Below are 19556 nucleotides of genomic sequence, written 5' to 3' on the forward strand. Positions count from 1 at the left end.
GGGTAACTCCAGCTGGTAAGTCCCAGGGCTAAAGATGGCTGACACCTGATACAGCCCGATCACCTGAGAACTCCAGACCCCAGCAGTACACTTCCATTGGATGTTTTTGGTGGACACCCATACATATTCCTTCACACACAGGTTCGGAAATGAATGTTTATTGCCACACGCGTTTGCCACAAGATGGTGAACTCTTCAAGGAACTGACAATGGAGGCATCCCCCTGTGTCACCACACTCACACCCCCACAATTCACAGAGGGAACCACCACCCTCCTACGAGGACTCCGCCTCTCAGGGTTGGCTAATGGTGAGGGTTGAGATTTGCCCCTACTCCCTGGCAGCACCTCTACTGCCCCCACTGGAGAAGAAGGGGACGGTTGTAGAAAGGCGGCAGAGACAGTAGCCCCCTGGCAACAGCCCTCACACGATTGATCCCAGCTGACTACTTCCCTAGACTGCCAATTTATTACCGAATTGTGTCTTTCCAATCAAGGGAGGCCTAAAACGATAGATGATGGCATACCCCCAAGACGTAGCATGACAGGGACTCTTCATGATGAGTCCTTATACGCATATGTATATTTTCTACGACTTGGGTCAACCTCCCCTGACTCATTGGGACAGAGTCAATGGCCTGTATGCTTAGGAGTTTGTCCAGCGTCCTACACCTCAGGCCATGGGTCTTGACAAAGTGAGCATCCACCAGATTGACTCCCGCTCCACTGTCCACAAACACCGGTATGCCCTCAGGTACCCCGCCAACCACCACTTCTGCTGATATAGTACACTGAGAGGGCAAAATGGAGGAAATATACACTCCCTGGTCACCTCCCTCCACACGACCAGGGGGACGCGGCTTCTTAGGTGGTACAGAAGTTTTGATGCAAGTCGGGCAGACCCTAAAAAAATGGCCAGTCTTCCCACAGCAAAAACTTGCCCCAAACCACGATGAACCATAGGCAACACCATTGGGAAACCAACTCCTCCCACCTGCCTGGGCTCCTCCGCCTGCACCAGTGAGTCCTCCTCCCTAGCAAGGACTACAGGGGCATATTCGCCAAAGCTGCAAAAAACTCGTCCACCCACCGTAAAGATGGTGAATCTGCCGGCAGGGAGAAGGCCCATGATTGGGGATCACCTTTAAGGAGGGATATGATGAATCCCACCCGCTGTTCCACACTTCCTAATGAACGAGGGCGGAGCTTGAAGTGTAGCTTGCAGGACTCCTGAAAAAACAAAAAGCTATCTCTCCTCCCAGAAAACCTGTCTGGGAAAGATAACTTGTGTTCTTTTTGAGCCTGAACCTGAGCTGAGGTCTCGAACCCCACCAACTGCTGCAGCTGCTGCTCCACCACACCACGCAGCACCCCATGCTTCTCAGTGAGGGTTTGAAGCAATTGGACAAATGTCTGCATTTGGGCCATGGCTCACCAGAAAAAATGAGTGGTTGGTTATAATGTCACGATATGTGACTGGCCCTGCGTGGCGTGACCTGACGATCGGTCGGTCACCAAACAACTGGACAAACAAGGGGACACAATTACAATGGTGGGGAATGGGGAAAGGGACACCTCCTGCACTCTGATGCGGTTGAGTCCTAGTCTAACCTGTCGTCCCTATACGGCTTCTTTCAAACCGTCGCTGAGCAGGATACTTTGTCCCTCACTTACCCTGCACTTATCCCTTACTAGGGAATTGGTAAGTGCGGACACTGGTCCCATCGCTGCACTAATAAAACACCAAGGGGAGATGCAACAGACAGAGTTAAACAAAACAACACTTAGCATTCTCTGCTGTCAATGCACCATGCAGCAGAGTATGGCTCCTGAACTCAGCTTTCAGCAGAATCACCACTGCTCCTGAAAGCTCCTCTCTACAGCAGAACCACCACTGCTCCAGGTAGCTCCAGTCTTCACCACGGTTGGTATCCAAAAAGGACCTGTCATAACCAACAGTCAGCTGATGACCTTATATAGGAAGGTGGGAGTGGTCACCACCAGCACACGAAGACTAACTAAACATGTAGTAACACCAGCGGCCACCGGGGGGAAAAACTAATATTAACCCCCGATGGCCTGAAAGGAAAAAAGTTTATATGTGAGCAGCCCAAACTGACACAGACCCAAAAATGGATCATGACACTGGCTTTCTTTTGCTTCTCATTGATAAAAGGCTTTTTTCTAGCTTTACATGACTTGAGCCCTGCCTCTATGAGCTTGTTACAAACTGTTCTTGCCATGCACTTCACCCCAGCTGCCATTTTCCATTCCTTTTGTAGGTCATTTGATGTCATCCTGTGGTTGCTGAATGACATTCGAATAAGATGATGGTCATCCCGGTCAGTGGAGAGTCGTTTTCGCCCTCTGCCGGTCTGCTGCTTGACCTTGCTGTAATGGACTGCAATCTTAGAAATTTTAAGGGTGGAGGCAACATGGCGTTCACTGTATCCCTCTGCTAGTAAAGCTACTATTCAGCCCTTCTTTTCCTCACTCAAGACTTTTCTTTTCAACTCTTGGCATGGTTAAAAGTTATTTTTTCATTCCTATTACTTTTGGGATATTACTAGCATTTGTTTTGATATCCAGCTTGTCCTATTGCAAGAGGATTGTGAACACCACAGCAGGGTTTTTTTATACTTACCATCGTTAAATAAGATTTGGTTCAGGTGATCACCTAATCAGAGGCACATTAAGTAGAATGAGATGTACTCTGGTTGGAATTCAACTGACACTGGAATGGAATGGCTGTCAGAAATGTAGAGAAGCTGATTTTTATAAAACTGCACAGTGGTCTCTTAATTCTTGCCTGAGCTGTATACGTGTAATACCAAGCCTGAGGTTTAGTAATGAACAAGTGTCAGCCAGATACCCTTATTAATAAAACAGTACAGACAGAGTTAAAAAAAAGAAGCACAAATACGGTCTGTGCGAAATGCAATATCTGTATAATTTTCATAACCAGCAGAGGGAAAGCCGATGGCTGAGGGCTGATGTTAATATTCTGGGAAGGAGCCAATAGCCATAAATGTTCCCAGGCTATTAATATCAGCTCTCAGATGTTTGCTTCGCCTTTACTGGCTATTTTACAGGGGAACCCCAGAAAAAAATTGACGTGGCCCCTCTATAAAATCAAACCAGCAAAGGCTAGGCAGACAGCTGTGGGCTGATATTAATAGTCTGGGAAGGAGCAATAAATATTGGCCCCCCAGGCTAAAAACATCAGCTCTCAGATGCTCCAGAAATGGTGCATCTAATAGATGCACCAATTCTGGCACTTAGCCTCACTCTTCTCACTTGCCCTGTAGTGGTGGCAAGTGGGGTAATATTTTTAGGGTTGATGTTACCTTTGTATTGTCTGATGAAATCAAGCAAACGGATTAGTAATGGAGAAGCATCTATAAGACCTATCCATTACTAATCCTATAGTTACAGTATATGGTAAATAAAGATACAGCCAGAATAAACTCTTTTATTTGAAATAATCACACAGACTCCTTTATCGAATCTTATTTAAAACATACTTACTGCGTCGCCTATTGTCCGACTCCCTTGTCTCCTGCAACAAAAATAAAATAAACCAACATACAATGCTCCCTGTCTGCCGTAGTCTATTTAATGAGTGTGCCACGACGATCTCACATGCAGAAAAGTCACACCGGGAGATGTGACTGCTCCACTTGGCCTATGGTGATACACTGACAGGAGGTAATATCTCCCGCAGTGTATCACTGCACTGCCGTGAGAGTTCATCGGAGTTCATGAGCTATCACTTCTGGCAGTACCGCTGTGTGAGAACTTTCCCATGCAGCAGTTCCAAAAGGGAGAGTACCAGAGCCGATCAGCTGATACACTGTGGGGGCAATTATCTCCTGTCAGTGTATCACCAGCAACCAGGTAGAGCTGTCACATCTCCCGATGTGACTGTTCTATACGTGAGATCGCCATGGGACAATCTGGATTTCCTTGGACTATGGCAGATAAGGAGTATATGTTGGTTTATTATTTTACGTTATTTCTATAAGACAAGGGCGTCAGGGATTTGGTGTGCGGTGAGTGTAATTTTTTTTATTTTTATGTTAATATGTATGTATTATGTATGAATATGTGTGTATTATGTGAATATGTATGTAATTTAATTTTTTTTTAACAGTTTTTTAACTGTGAGGACAGGAGCTGGCAGATGATACTACCCTCCCATCAGCGGCACATGCTGTCACTGTTATCAGTGACACCAGACATAGCCCAATGAGAGCAGTAGACTCATTGGGCCAAGCCTGCTTTTTAACTGCAGGTGACCGCTGCGGATCAGTGTCAGCTGTGGAATCACGCTGTCATCTGACAGCATGATCCTGTAGCGCTGTGACCAACAGTACCAGTGGTAGCGTTACTGCACACACCCGCAGACTGACACACACACACAGCCACACACACATGCAGACACACGCACACAGCTGCACACACAGACACAGCATGTGACGAGCATGGTGGTGCCAGGTCTGATATAGACCTGATGATGCTGTGTGGCCAGCCAATTACTGTAATGCCACAACCAACAAGGCTGCGACATTACAGTGTCTGGCAGACAATCCCTGCATGTTCATTGGCTCTCTACAGAGTGCCAAACATGCAGGGAGGGGACCCGAGCTCCCGCCAAGCAACCCCCTTTAATATTCAGCGAGCGCCATGCATCCTGAGCTGTGACATGCTCGGGTGAGTACCAAATAGTGGCAAGAAAGATCTGAGTGTCATCAGCATACAGATAGTAGTGGAAGCCATAGGAATTAAGTTGCCCTGGCTAAGAGTATAGATAGAGAAGAGTAGGTGTCCTAGGACAGAGCCTTGGGAATGGGAGACACTAAATGTGCTGTTGGAAAGGTATGAGGATATCCAGTATAGGGCAAGGTCTTTGACGCCTAAGGAAGAGAGGATGTGTAGTAGGAGGCAGTGGTCAACTCTGTCAAAGGCAGAGGACAGGTGTAGAATGAGGAGTATAGAGAATTGTCTGTTGACTTTGGCTGTAAGTTGTTACAAATTTTGGCAAGGGCAATTTCAGTGGAATGGAGGGGGTAGAAGCCAGATGGCAGGTTATCGAAGAGCGAGTTAGATGAGAGGTTTAATGAAAGTTCAGCATGAACATGCTGCTCAAGTAGTTTCAAAACAAATGGGAGCAGCGATATAGGGCCATAGCTTTTCATAGCAATGGGGTCGAGAGATGGCTTTTTGAGAATAGGCATAATTGTGGCATGTTTGAAAGCAGAAAGGAAGGTACCATCTCTTTGCAATAGGGTAAAGAGATGGGTGAGGGATGGGATAAGTGTAGTGGTGAGGTTCGAGAGGAAACAGGATGGTATTGGCTCAAGTGCACAAGTGGTGAGGTATGATTTGAAGAGAAGACGAGTAAGATCTCCTTCAGTGATGTTGGAGAGGAAGGTTATGGGGTTAGGGCATTGGTCTGGTAAACAAAATGGTTGTGGTGGTCAAACAATAAAGACTTACCTTGTTTGGTCTATTTTATTTTTGAAGTGCGTAGCAAAGTCCTCAGCAGAGATGAGTGAGGTTGGAGGGGGTAGTTGAGGGTGCAGGAGGGAGTTAAAAGTTTGGAAAAACTGGGGTTGTAGGATAAGAAAGATACAAGGCTTATGAAGTAAACCTGCCTAGCAGAGGTGAGTGCTGATTTGAATGCAAGTGTTGCGTCCTTAAATGCAGTGAAGTCATCTGGACACTTGAGGAAGCTTTTAGTGAGACTGTTTGCCAGGATTGTCTACTGATTCTTCGCACTCTACCATGCCTGAGAGGGGCAACCCCATCAATAGCTGATGCAAGACGGGCATTGTAGAAAACAGTGGTAGTGTCTGTGTCATGGAGTGAATATATCGATGTCAGTGGTAGAATAGAGTGAGAGAATGTGTGGGTGTCAAGATGAGTGAGGTTTCTGAGGGGGTGTGCTAGTTGCTGGACATGGGTGACAGGTGAGGAGGACAGTGATGAAAACATTAGTAGATGGTGGTTAGAAAGGGGGAGAGAGAAGGTTGTGAGGTTAGAGAGGGAGCAGAGGTGAAGAAAAGGTGTAATGTTTGTCCCTCTGTGTGGGTGGATGAGGAGTACCACTGAGTGAGTCCAAAAGATGAAGTAAGCAACAGGTGTTTGATGGCTGCTGACTGACAGGTGTCAGTGAGGATAATAAATTCACCCATAATGATTGTGGGAATGTCAGCAAAGAGAACGTGAAGAAGACAGGTGGAGAACTGGTCAATAAAGGCAGTGGCTGGGCCTGAAGGTCGGTATATGATGGCCAATTCCAGGTTGGAGGGAGAGTAGATTTGGACAGAGTGGACTTCAAAAGAAGGGAAGATAAGGGAGGGTAGAGGTGAGATTGGGTTGAAGTTGCATTTGGTAGAAAGGAGAAGGCCAACTTCTCCACCATGTATGTTGCCAGGACAAGGAGTGTGGGTGAAGTGGAGGTCGCTGTAACACATGGCAGCATGGGAGGCAGTGTCGGAGGATTTCAACCATGTTTCGGTGAGGCCCAGGAAGGAAAAATTGCAAGAGGTAAAAAGGTTGTAAATCACATGGAGTTTATTGCAGACAAATTGGGCATTCCAGAGTGCTCCAGATAGAGGAAGCAGGGGAGTGGGTGGCAGGGGCATGGGTATTGTTATTGTAAAATTTACAATAGATATCACTCATGTAATGTAAGAAATGAAGTCTTTGGCATTGTACTATACCTATATTTCTCTGCCATATCTGTGCATCATGAATCATGGTATATGTTAAAGGGCCCACAAAGACTCTTTCACCTAAGAAAACCTGGTAGTACATAGCAGAGGCAACATTTATTAGATTATCTCAGCTTAGGAACAATTTTTAACACATACAATTGTGGAACTTTTTTTTATTCTAAGATCTATTGATTAAAATGTACTTTGTTCACAGGATAACCCATTTAGGAAGCAATGAGAGTACAGATTGAAGTGACATTCACTTCTTTGACATGATCTTGGATATGCTGCTTGGTTTTCAAACTGTCTGTACAGTTCTGTGAGTTTGCAGGGCAACAGATATTTCACCGTTTGGATGATATACCAATTTATGTGATCTCTTTTTTTTTTAGGCGAAACAAGAGAATGTCTCAGTCTAACACAGTTCGGTTTAAGATAATTTTGAGTTTTGCAATATTTTTCATCACCTTGCTTAGCTTCATCATTCATCAAAAGGTAGGTTCTCAATGAGATTAGTAGTAATCATGCTTTTCACGAGGTTTTAACTGGTGTAACATAACAAATATTGCTAATTTCTCATCAGCAGAAGGACTTTCTAAACCTACACAGCCAGTATATATCTGTGTGGAAACAGGTACAAAAAACAACCCTGTCAACTGAACCAAATAGTATAGATGTGCAAATCAGAGAGCTAATGAGTCTCATAAATCAAACTGTTCCAAATGTGGATTTTACATATTTAAATGTAACAACCAGTGCAAAACATAGCACCGCAAGCATCGTAGATGAGAAACCTACTTACTGTGTTGGAGACACCTTAACAGTTCGGTTGGAGATGTATAACTATTTGGGTGAAAAGAAAAACAATGGAGGAGATTTCTTACGAGCTCGTATTTTTTCACTAAAACTTGAAGCTGGAGCCTCTGGGGAGATTAAAGATTTTAACAATGGAACCTATAATGTATATTTTACTCTATTTTGGGAAGGTGAAGTGAAGATCTCTGTTCTTTTGATGCATCCCAGTGAAGGAGCCTCTGTTTTATGGAAATCAAGGAATCATGGATACAAATATATCAAATATACTGGGAAATTCCTTAACAAAAGTCAAGAGGTTGCGACGGAATGTGGATTTTCCTTAGAAACAAAAGAAGAGAAATGTAACTACATGGATAAAAGATATGAAGAGTTCTTCTACTGCATTAAACCTCCTGGTGTAGCTTGTGAGGCTTTCATATATTTGAAAAGTGGTAATAGTCCTTATACCAATCTTACCAATATTCAGAAGAATCTCTTTACAAGGTAAAATCTAATTTCAATTGCAGTAAAATATCTAAATATATATTTTGCTCATTTATTAGATGAATTGCTTGACTTGAAGTGGTTATGTTTGAAGAAATGAAGTTGGTAAGATCCACCATACAAAATTAATTAAATATGCATCAGCAGGTGGTGTGACTTCATTGCTATAACATAAGCAAGGAGAGTTTTAGACAAATTGTGACCTTGAGTCAATTCAAAGAAGGGTCCCATTGAGGAGTCTTCATTGTGTTTGCTTACATAACTATAATGGCTAAGCGAGTGAGAGTCGCAGAGGTCAACACACCAACTGTGTCCTCACAGGTGCTGCTGTGCAATGTCAGGACTGCATGTATATTGACTGTTGCCAGATCTGTATTTGCTACATCCCGGCACTGAATGCTGGCAATCAGGACACAGTACAACACTGACTGTGAACAGGCAGGAAGAGAATTAGCAAAGGTGTGTCCCGACTCCTGCTACACTGTCATACCTCCTAACTTTGAAAAAATGGCTATGCATCGCTGTGTATATAGTATGCCTTGTCAGTTTTTTTTACATGAATAAATCACTTGCCTAAGCCAACACAGGATATTATGTGGCCATGCTGAAAATATCCAGCAACATTCTTACCCACTGCAATAACATATTTAAATTCCCAACATAGTATGAATCCCCACTGTGTCCCCCCACACAGTAAAATGCCTCCACAGTGTCTTTCACTTTAAGTAGGATGACTTTAGACACCCACTATAATGTCCCCCGTGTCCTGCACACAAAGTATGATGCCTCCACAGTGTCTACACACACAGTATGATGTCCAAGGGTGTTCTAAACATAAAATGTGATGCTCCCACAGTTTCCACAACACACATTATGGCTTATCACACATTATCTTTGCTCCCCCGTGAATTCCTTTAAATGTTTATGTAGCTCAACATACAATAATCCAACTTGCCTTTCAAGCTATAGACCTCCCATGTGTCACCAGTATGCAGATGACCACTTCTTCCTTTCCCCTCTATATTTTTTCTGTCAGAAGTGTCCTGTAACAATTGAGTTTTTGCTTCTGAGCTGCCTCTGAGAATGTCATGTAACTAGAAATTCCTACCTGGTTCTTCATCCTCTACCCAGACCAAATCCTGAAGAAATCTGAAAACTCCCTGCTTCACCATTGTATTCAACCTAATCTCTGTCTTGTAAACACGTTAAAATTTGCACAGGATTTGCAAAGAGCAGCAAAGCAATTGGAATGGGAAGCTTGAACAGTAAAGTAAACAGAACCCAATGTGAGGCAGTTACAGGTGTTATTTGTGAAGGTCACTGTGTGTCCCCCAGGATGCGCATAGAAGCGTATTAAGATCGCTGGAGTGCATTGCAGTCACACAGATATAGCTGTGACTGCAATGCAAAAAGTTTGGTCTTGGGAAAGCTATTTGCCCAAAGCAGATTTAAGAAAACCCAGCATGGGCTTTTGTTGGCAGAGGATTATTCAGGATACTCTTCAATCGTGTGACACCAGAGCTTCATTATTCAGGAACAATCAGGAACAATATATGATAAGCTTAATAGATCAGGAAAAAAATATTTGTGTCTCTATCTGCTCAGCATCTACAGCAGGCTGCTTCTCTCATACACAGACACAGGAAAAACAGGAAATAGTCACATGCTATCCCTGTGTGATCCTCTGGGAATTTTTGTTTTTTTTTGTTCCAACTTTATGAACAGCATACAAATCTAGCAACTAAACAATCAGACAGAAATGAAGCTGTTACACTAAACATATTCCCACACCCCCACTCAACAACTACTTATCCTGTTAGTCCCATTGCGGTTCTGAAGTCCACAAACTTGGCTCTTGATAATGGCTTTGTCATACCATCAGCTATCATCTTGTCAGACTCGCAATAAACAAACTCGAGTACACCACGTTCCACTAAATCACATAAGTGATGATGTTTTACATCAATCCGCTTAGTCCTTGCACTAATCTTCTCACTGCTGGCAAGTTTAATACATCCTTGGTTGTCAACTGTTGGTTGAGCTAATGGCTTGCCGAAATCTTCCAAAAGATTTTTTCTGCCAAATTACTTCTTGACTTGCATAAGCAGCAGACATATATTCGGCTTCTGTAACCACTAGTGATAAGCAAATATACAAGTTGCTCGGGTTATCCCGAGCATGCTCGGGTGTCCTCTGAGTATTTTGGCGTGCTCAGAAATGTAGTCTTTGTCAACGCAGCTGCATGATTTGCGGCTGCCAGACAGCCTGAATACATGTGGAGATTGCCTGTTTGTTAGGGAATCCCATGTTTTCAGGCTGTCTAGCAGCCACAAATCATGCAGCTGCATTGACAAAAACTAAATCTTCGAGCACGCCAAAATATTAGGAGGACACCCGAGCAACAAGTTTACTCAATCATCACTAGTAACCACTTTTTGATTTCTGATCACTTGAATCTACAGCCCAATCTGCATCCACATAACCTCTGAGAGTGAGATCTCCTGATGCAGATATCTTAAGATTTAGCCTTTGAGTTTCTTTAAGATATTGAAGAATTCTCTTAATTGCATTCCAGTCTCTTTGGCATGGCTTGCTTACACGTCGGCAGAGAATTCCAACTGTGGCTGTGATATCTGGACAAGTTGTGGTTGCTATGTTCAGAAGCACCCCCACTGCTTTTCTGTAACTCTCATTGCTGGGTAGCAGATCTTCTTCTTCCAACTTTAAGTAGAATGGTTCCATTGGTGTTGACAAACCTTAGGCTTCTGACATTCCAAACTGGTTTAGTATTGTGGAAATTTAAGAACTTTGGTTGAGAGGAAAACTTCCATCTTCCTGTCTCTGGATTTGGATTCCCAAATAACATGTCACATTTGCAAGGTCCTTAGTCTCAAAGTGTTGGTTGAGAATTTCAACTAGCTTTGCAATTTCCTTTTCATTGTGGTAGCTCAGTAAGCTCCCATGTCTGGAGTTGGTGAAGACTCTCCACCTCTTCATTAGCGGCATTTATCCACTTCTGCTTCTCGTGAACAGGGAGTTTTTGCATATCTTGTCATGACTGTGGCTCTGGTTCGGGAAGTGTTCTGACCATATAAGAAAGGCGTCTAGCTGGGATACCTTTTTTTTGGCCTTTCTGATCTCCTGACTGGAGGTTGACTTGGTTCTTCTGTGTCTTTTTTGGTGGCTTCAGAGCGTATACACACTTCAGTGTTTTCCTTTTCGGTGTCTGGGTTTGGTGATTGAGATTCTTGTTCTTGCTTCTTAGGTTGAATAACTGATGTAACTTCATGGAACTTGAGCGATACAGAGTTTTCATCAATCACTACATCTCTGCTGATTGTTACTGTGTTGGTCTCTGGGTGCAGGATTCTTTATCCCTTTTGCGTTTCGCTATAGCATACCAGGACTCCTTGCTTTGCATGTGATTCCCACTTGGAACGTTTTTCTTTGTGAACATACACAAAGGTTTTGATTTCAAATATTCTGAGGTGCTTCAGATTAGGCTTCTTGCAATTCCATAGCTGATATGGAGTTTTATTTGTGGCTTTACCTGGCACTCTCCTATGAAGATAGCAAGCTGTCATGATGGCTTCTCGACAATACGTTGTAGGTAAATTCGCATGAAACAACACACTTCTTTCACTTTCACAGAGAGTATGGTTCTTTCTCTCTGCAATGCCATGACTGTTGTGACTCAGGGCTAAAACCCCAATAACGTTTCCTCTACCCCACTTAACCAAAATCAAACTCTGAAACCAAATGATGGGTGAAAGTCGGTCACAGCTTTATTGAATGTTTTCTCAAACAAACATTTTAGAGGCACTTAGCTTCTCTTAACACGCGCTCGCTGCCAAATGCCCTGTTCTGTATTCGCAGGCAAGTCGGCCAGCAAGCCGTAGCTTTGTGCCATTGCTTCTTTCACCGCTGTGACTTGAAACTACAATAACCAGAACAGAATGAACATCAGTAAACAATCATAACAAAAGGGGAGGGAGGGTGGGACAAGCACTTCCAGAATCAGCTGCCAGGAGGAAAGAGGGAGGGCAGCCTCGGATCTGGTCCATTATAACTACAGGAAGGGGCTGTACTAACCCCTTCCTTATCCCTATTGGCCCTATAACATTAAGTACCCACCCCAGACCATGACGTGGGTGGGCCAGCTCTATTAACCCTAAGGGAAGGGGAGGGGAGGAAAGGCACCCCAGTCAGGGGCACTTTCCTTATGCAGTACAGTGCCCACCATTTTGTTCTGGGTTGTATGGAATGTTAATTTCAAAATGGTTTGCACCTTACCACTTGTATATTCAGTTCCATTATCTGCACAAAGGGCTTTTGGCATTCTTCCTAATTTGTTAAACACTAAAGCAAGATATTTTTCAAATTTCTGTGGAACTTCATCCTTACTGTGAAGCAGGTAGGTGACTATATATCTGGAGTAGTCATCAATAAATGTGAGAAAATATCTTTTCTTGCTAGGAGTTTGAACACTCATTGGACCACATACTGTACATCTGTATGTATCAAATCCAGTGGCTGTACAGATCTAGTGGTGCTTATTTTAGGAAAGTGTTTTCTGGACATTTTCCCTTTAAAACAGCTAGTGCACTTCATCATTTGACTACACTGATTGATTTCAATACCATTTGCAAGTTGAGCTACTGTAGCTTCCTTACTGCTTCTCGGTCTCTGTGTCCAAGACCTCGCTGCCATACATTGATACAATTCTTATGCAGAGCTTGTTTAGCACTGTACACTCTTTCCTTGCATTTTAGCTGATAAAGTTCATTTTTGATTTTTCCTTCTGCAAGAGTGTGACCCTTCTTTGAGATGATGCAGCTGTTATCTTTAAAAGTAACTACATTCCCCTTTTGTGTGAGCTTCTTTACTGGCAGAAGATTGCTTTCAAGGCTGGGAACATAGAGAACATCCTTTACCGGGATCTTTCTGCTTTGTGCTGAGGAAACTGGACAGTGGAGGTAGAAGTCTCCTACTCCTTTTGAAGTCTCCTACTCCTTTTGAAGTCATATAGTGACCAGTAGCTAAGACGACCTTTTCTGACTTGCTTTCATTAAGGTCAGTGAAGAAATTCTTGTTATTTGTCATATGGTTGCTTGCAACAGAATCTGTATGTAAAGGTCGGCCAGGTGGTAGTCGGGGCTGAGGTTGTCGGGCATTGTACACCCTGGCCTCCCTCTACAGGAAAATGGTACCTTTTCTCTTGCATGTTACAATTGGTACCCACAGGGCTGTTAGCGTATTCTTGGCTGTGGTGACTTGAAGCTGGTCCTGGATCCCAAAGAATAGAGACACAGTCCAGGGCAACTCTTAACTGAACATATTTATTTACTTCAGGACACAGCACATCTACATAGTACCTAGCATTTCCATCTCAGTAAAGACGGCACATTACTTCATCTTTCCCTTCACTGTTCATTGCGTCTATAAGTGACGGGGTGTCTCAGATGACCCCTCAACGTCCTCTTGGTGGAATGTCACCACGGTAGAGCATTCTTCCATCTGCTTTGCCTCAGACAACAGAGATCCAACCCACGAGGCTATCTACCACCTACTGGAGTGACCTGCGTGTACACTTTTATGGTGACCTTCCATCTTCCTCTACTTCCTTCTTTTCCTCTCTACTGTTGTTTCTGCTGTATCTGGTTCTTCTCTATGTTCCCCCATGGATCAATGGGAATACCCTTAAACATTACAGGGTAGTTATGCAGCTCGGGCATATAGCCCACCCGAGCACTACGGGGTCAAGCCTCTGACTGGGCACTTTCAGCTCCCCAGCCCGACTAACTCAAACTAGGAAGTCCTGATATCTTACTCCCCAGCTAACCCCTCCTATAGTTAACTCTTATATTACTAACTCTACAGTGGTGACCTCTATGCACTCATCTAGTGACCACAACCCCAATTGCACTGTCCCTACAATATACATAGTGCAATAACATAAAACAAGGAGAAAGAAAGGAGTAATGGATTCAAAAATAGTATGTAAAAAAAGTATACAAATTTTATTTATCATATGCACAAACAATTATCATATAAATATCATCCCAACCCTAACCCATCTCTTCAACCTATCACTAACAACTGGTGTTTTCCCCTCAAGCTTTAAACATGCCTCCATCACACCTATCCTCAAAAAGCCCTCTCTTGACCCATCCTCTGTATCTAGCTATCGCCCTATATCACTTCTCCCATACGCCTCCAAGCTACTGGAACAACACGTCTACCTTGAACTGTCCTCCCATCTCTCTTCTTGCTCCCTCTTCGACCGCTTACAATCTGGCTTCCGGTCACACCACTCCACTGAAACTGCCCTTACTAAGGTCACCAATGACCTCTTAACTGCCAAGAGAAAGCGACACTACTCTGTCCTCCTCCTCCTGGACCTGTCGGCTGCCTTTGACACAGTGGACCATTCCCTATTATTACAGACCCTCTCATCCCTTGGCATCACAGACTTGGCCCTCTCCTGGATCTCATCATACCTAACAGACCGGACATTCAGCGTCTCCCACTCACACACCACCTCCTCACCTCGCCCCCTATCTGTCGGAGTCCCACAAGGTTCAGTCCTAGGGCCCCTGCTGTTCTCTATTTACACCTTTGGCCTGGGACAGCTCATAGAATCTCATGGCTTTCAGTATCATCTTTATGCTGATGACACACAGATCTACATCTCTGGACCAGATATCACCTCCCTACTAACCAGAATCCCTCAATGTCTGTCCACTATTTCATCCTTCTTCTCCACTAGATATCTGAAACTCAACATGGACAAAACAGAATTCATCATCTTTCCCCCATCTCACGTGACCCCCCCTACGAACCTATCAATTACAGTAAATGACTGCCCACTCTCCCCAGTCCCACAAGCTCGCTGCCTCGGAGTAATCCTTGATGCTGATCTCTCCTTCAAACCACATATCCAAACCCTTTCCACTTCCTGCCGACTTCAACTCAAAAATATTTCACGCATCCGTTCATTCCTCACCCAAGAATCTGCAAAAACCCTAGTCCATGCCCTCATCATCTCTCGCCTTGACTACTGCAACCTCATGCTCTGCGGCCTCCCCTCAAACACTCTCGCACCCCTCCAATCTATTCTAAACTCTGCTGCCCGACTAATCCACCTGTCCCCCCGCTATTCCCCAGCTTCTCCCCTCTGTCAATCCCTTCACTGGCTCCCAATTGCCCAGAGACTCCATTACAAAACCCTAACCATGACATACAAAGCCATCCACAACTTGTCTCCTCCATACATCTGTGACCTCGTCTCCCGGTACTTTCCTGAACGCAACCTCCGATCCTCACAAGATCTCCTTCTCTACTCCCCTCTTATCTCCTCTTCCCACAATCGCATACAAGATTTCTCTCGCGCATCACCCCTACTCTGGAACTCTCTACCACAACATATCAGACTCTCACCTACCATCGAAACCTTCAAAAAGAGCCTGAAGACCCACCTCTTCCGACAAGCCTATAACCTGCAGTAACCACCGATCGACCAAACCGCTGCACGACCAGCTCTACCCTCGCCTACTGTATTATCACCCATCCCTTGAAGATTGTGAGCCCTCGCGGGCAGGGTCCTCTCTCCTCCTGTACCAGTTATGACTTGTATTGTTTAAGATTATTGTACTTGTTTTTATGTATACCCCCCTCACATGTAAAGCGCCATGGAATAAATGGCGCTATAACAATAAATAATAATAATAATAATAATAATAATAATAATAATAAATAGCAAAGTTGCAAAAAAGACACACAAACAGGACGGACTCAGGAGGGGATAGTAAAATAGCCATGTGCGCCAATGCATATCCAGAGATGGAAACAGGTAAAGTAAGGTAACATCAACAGTGGAAATAAGTTATGTCTATTCAAACAGTAACAGAGCCATAGTAGGCAAATTAATCATAAATCAGGGCAGCTAAACAGATGGTGCTATGTACCCAGGACCAGGAGACGACCGCCAATGCGCTTTTCGCGCTCACATTGGGCACTTTCTCAAGGGGATGATGGATGGGGGAATATACAGGACCTTTTGTATCCATAGTGATGAGATCACGAGTGTGGTCACATGGAGTGTATGAGCCAATCAGAACGGCAATACCGACGCATGCGCCGTGCCACCACCTGGTCCTCAGACATGAAGACAGGCGTCAGGCATCAGAGCGCGCGCGCGGGGTTGATAACCCCTGCGACTGCATCGGAGGCACTGTAGACACCGGCCCCCATGCAGGGGACACCAGGGGGACACAGAACGCATGTGCACAGCCAAGTTATCAGAATGGGCAAAGTCACCAGTGATACCGCCAAATACAATGTAATATGTATAGAAAACATTTGAGAGGGCGGACAAAATCACTGGTGATACCACAAGACACAATGTGATACAAGGGAAACAATAAAAAATAAAAATGAAAACAACAACCATAGTAGCCCGAAGGTATAGAAGGAACATATGTCACAATAGCAAGAGTATATTTATATGGGCAGCACGGTGGCTCAGTGGTTAGCGCTGCAGCCTTGCAGCGCTGGGGTCCTGGGTTCAAATCCCACCAAGGACAACATCTGCAAGGAGTTTGTATGTTCTCCCCGTGTTTGCGTGGGTTTCCTCCGGGCACTCCGGTTTCCTCCCACACTCCAAAGACATACTGATAGGGAATTTAGATTGTGAGCCCCATCGGGGACAGTGATAAAAATGTGTGCAAACTGTAAAGCGCTGCGGAATATGTTAGCGCAATACAAAAATAAAGATTATATCATAATTATTCTATTCCACATCAGGGCAATATATAAATGTCCATAAATGAAGATGAAATTTGATGGTTGATCCTATCCAACGGGGTACATTGAAGATCCTCTTATCCGGAGATAGGGATTTAGACATATAGCAACAATATTAAATCCCAACCGATCAATGATATCCCCAACAGCCCACAGGTGTAAGACAAATTGGCTAAAAATGATAGAAGACAAAAAATGTTAAAAAATATTAAAAAATTGCCCCAACAGAACTGGGAATATATACTACTAGCTGAAGAGCCCGGCGCTGCCCGGGCATAGTAACTAACTGTGGTTACTTATAACAAATTATAATTATCCTCCATCCCATAGTCCCATGCCAATATACCCATCATACATATCCACCATCCCATAGGCCCGTGCCCATATACCCATCATACATATCTTCCATCCTATAGTCGAGTGCCCATATACCCATCACACATCCTCCATCCCATAGTCCCATGTTCATATATCCATCATACATATTCTCCATCCCATAGTCCCATGCCCATATACCCATCATACATATTCGCCATCCCATAATCGAGTGCCCATATACCCATCACACATCCTTCATCTCATAGTCCCATGCCCATTTACCCGTCATACATATCCTCCATCCCATAGTCCCGTGCCCATATACCCATCACACATCCTCCATCCCATAGTCCCGTGCCCATATACCCATTAAGACATCATCATCACCATGGCAACCGTTATGACATAACCGTCACCATTGCAACCTAACATCATCGTCGCCATGGCAACCATTGTGACAGCATCTTCGCCATTGCAACCTACTATGACATTAGCATTGCCATGGCAAGCATTATGACATCATAATGAGGGGCGGGGCTTGCAACCTCTGATGACACCAGCGTCACCATGGCAACCATTATGACATCATAATGAGGGGCGGGGCTTGATACACACACACTTTTTCCCCATTATGTAGATAGGGGTAAAATTGTTTGGTGAATTGGAACGCGTGGGGTTAAAATTTCACCTCACAACATTGCCTATGACGCTCTCGGGGTCCAGACGTGTGACTGTGCCAAATTTTGTGGCTGTCGCTGCGGCGGTGCGGATGCCAATCCTGGACACACACACACACACACACACACACACACACACACATACATACACACCCACATTGAGCTTTATATATTAGATAATGCAAGAGAAAAAGAGATAACTATAAAAAGGAAGCAAAGCTCAGAGACTCATTAAGAGCCTTAGGAGTCACTGTATCTAAGGTGACAATCCACTTAGCCTCTCTTTGGGCCAGCAATTTTATGTAGTTGCCAGCTCTAATCCCCAAATGGACACAATCAATGCCCCTCACCATAAATGTTTGTGGATCACATTTATGAAAAGTCCTAAAATGGCAAGGGATAGTTTTGAGGGTAGAGGGATCAGCCACTGTCTTGTCTGCATGGATGTCCAGCACATGCTCACGCACCCTCACACGTAATTTTCTAGATGTTAAGCCAGCGTATTTCATGGGGCACCTGCATGTAGCATAATAGATAACATTGGTGCTTCCAAATGATATACGTTGTCCAATCTGGAAGTTTTTGGACCCATCAGAATAGTGGAACGTTGAGCATCGCAGGACATTCGAGCAGGCAAGACAGTGGCCGCATGGAATGGATCCCACACTTGGGCCTCTGGACCCAAAAGGGTTAACAGGAGAGCTGAGCGACACAGGTCAGTCAGATTCAAAAATCGCCGACTTTCGCCAAAGTCGGGTTTTGCCGATTGAAACCCGACCCTAGCGTGAGGTCGGCCATGAGGTCGCAGATCAGCGTGCCAAAGTCGCGTTTCAAATGATGCTTTCAGCACCTTTTCTCACCCAATGATGGAGGATGCACACAGTGGGCAACGCGATGACATGCGCAGCGGCCAGCATCATCTTAGAGAAGGGCATTGAAGTTACTGGCTGGCTTTGAACGCCGACCGCCATCTTACTTCTGTCGATCTTACAATTGGGAGAGGTGCTGCTGCTGATTCTGAACAGGGAGAGCATTAGGCAGGGAAGAAAAAAAACTGCTTCTGCTGATAGCGCTTTTCACTGTACAGTTAGTGTGCAGTGAAAGGGGAGGATATTTGTTGTGTGCAGCAGCGCTGGTGGTGATTAGGCTGCCTTTCAAGGCTACCTGTTAGCTGCATTGCTGTGTGCACACTGCTGTTCAAACTGCTATTTTCAAAGCACTCCAAATTTTATTATTTTGTCCTGGTGAGTTACTGAGCGTTCATTTTTTCTTGCACCGTCTAGCGGTGTACGCTCCTCACACACTACCGTGAACCGGCTGGTATCACAGACAAATAGAAGCTATCTGAGTGTGACTCTGGAAGAAAAAGCCGAGGAGTTTGTACATTTTTCAAGACCTACACCTTAGAGTCGTGTCCGTTTTTCAAACAGTTTCGTATATCTGCTGTTTGATCACAGTCAAAACTAGACAGAGACAGCGTGTGTCAGTCCGTATACAAATACACGGAGCTTGACAATTTTACATACACACACCGCACTGCGTTGTACGCTCCTCACACCCTACCGTGTACCGCCTTCTAGCACGGACAAATAGAAGCTACCTGTGTGTGACTCTGGAAAAAAAGCAGAGGAGTTTGTCCGTTTTTCCAGACCTACACCTTAGAGTCCTGTCCATTTTTCAAACAGTTTCGTATATCTGTTGTTTGATTACTGTCAAAACTAGACAGAGACAGCGTGT

The 19556-nt window shown here is 44.4% G+C and overlaps 1 protein-coding gene across 3 annotated transcripts in view; it reads left to right on the forward strand.

The window, feature by feature from the left end:
* Positions 1-19556, forward strand: part of LOC141086573 (NXPE family member 1-like) — a 249486-nt gene that overhangs the window by 16015 nt on the left and 213915 nt on the right. For 2 of the 3 annotated variants that reach the window (XM_073572727.1, XM_073572726.1), the window contains exons 2-3: positions 7113-7215; positions 7304-8019. In XM_073572727.1, coding sequence (XP_073428828.1) covers positions 7126-7215; positions 7304-8019 — 806 coding nt within the window. In that variant the 5' untranslated portion in view covers positions 7113-7125. The remainder of the gene's footprint in view (positions 1-7112; positions 7216-7303; positions 8020-19556) is intronic. The other variant, XM_073572728.1, reaches the window with a different exon arrangement.

This window comes from Dendrobates tinctorius, unplaced genomic scaffold (assembly GCF_039654945.1).
Source record: "Dendrobates tinctorius isolate UK_male_01 unplaced genomic scaffold, ASM3965494v1 ptg000032l, whole genome shotgun sequence".
In the NCBI taxonomy this organism is placed as follows: domain Eukaryota; kingdom Metazoa; phylum Chordata; class Amphibia; order Anura; family Dendrobatidae; genus Dendrobates; species Dendrobates tinctorius.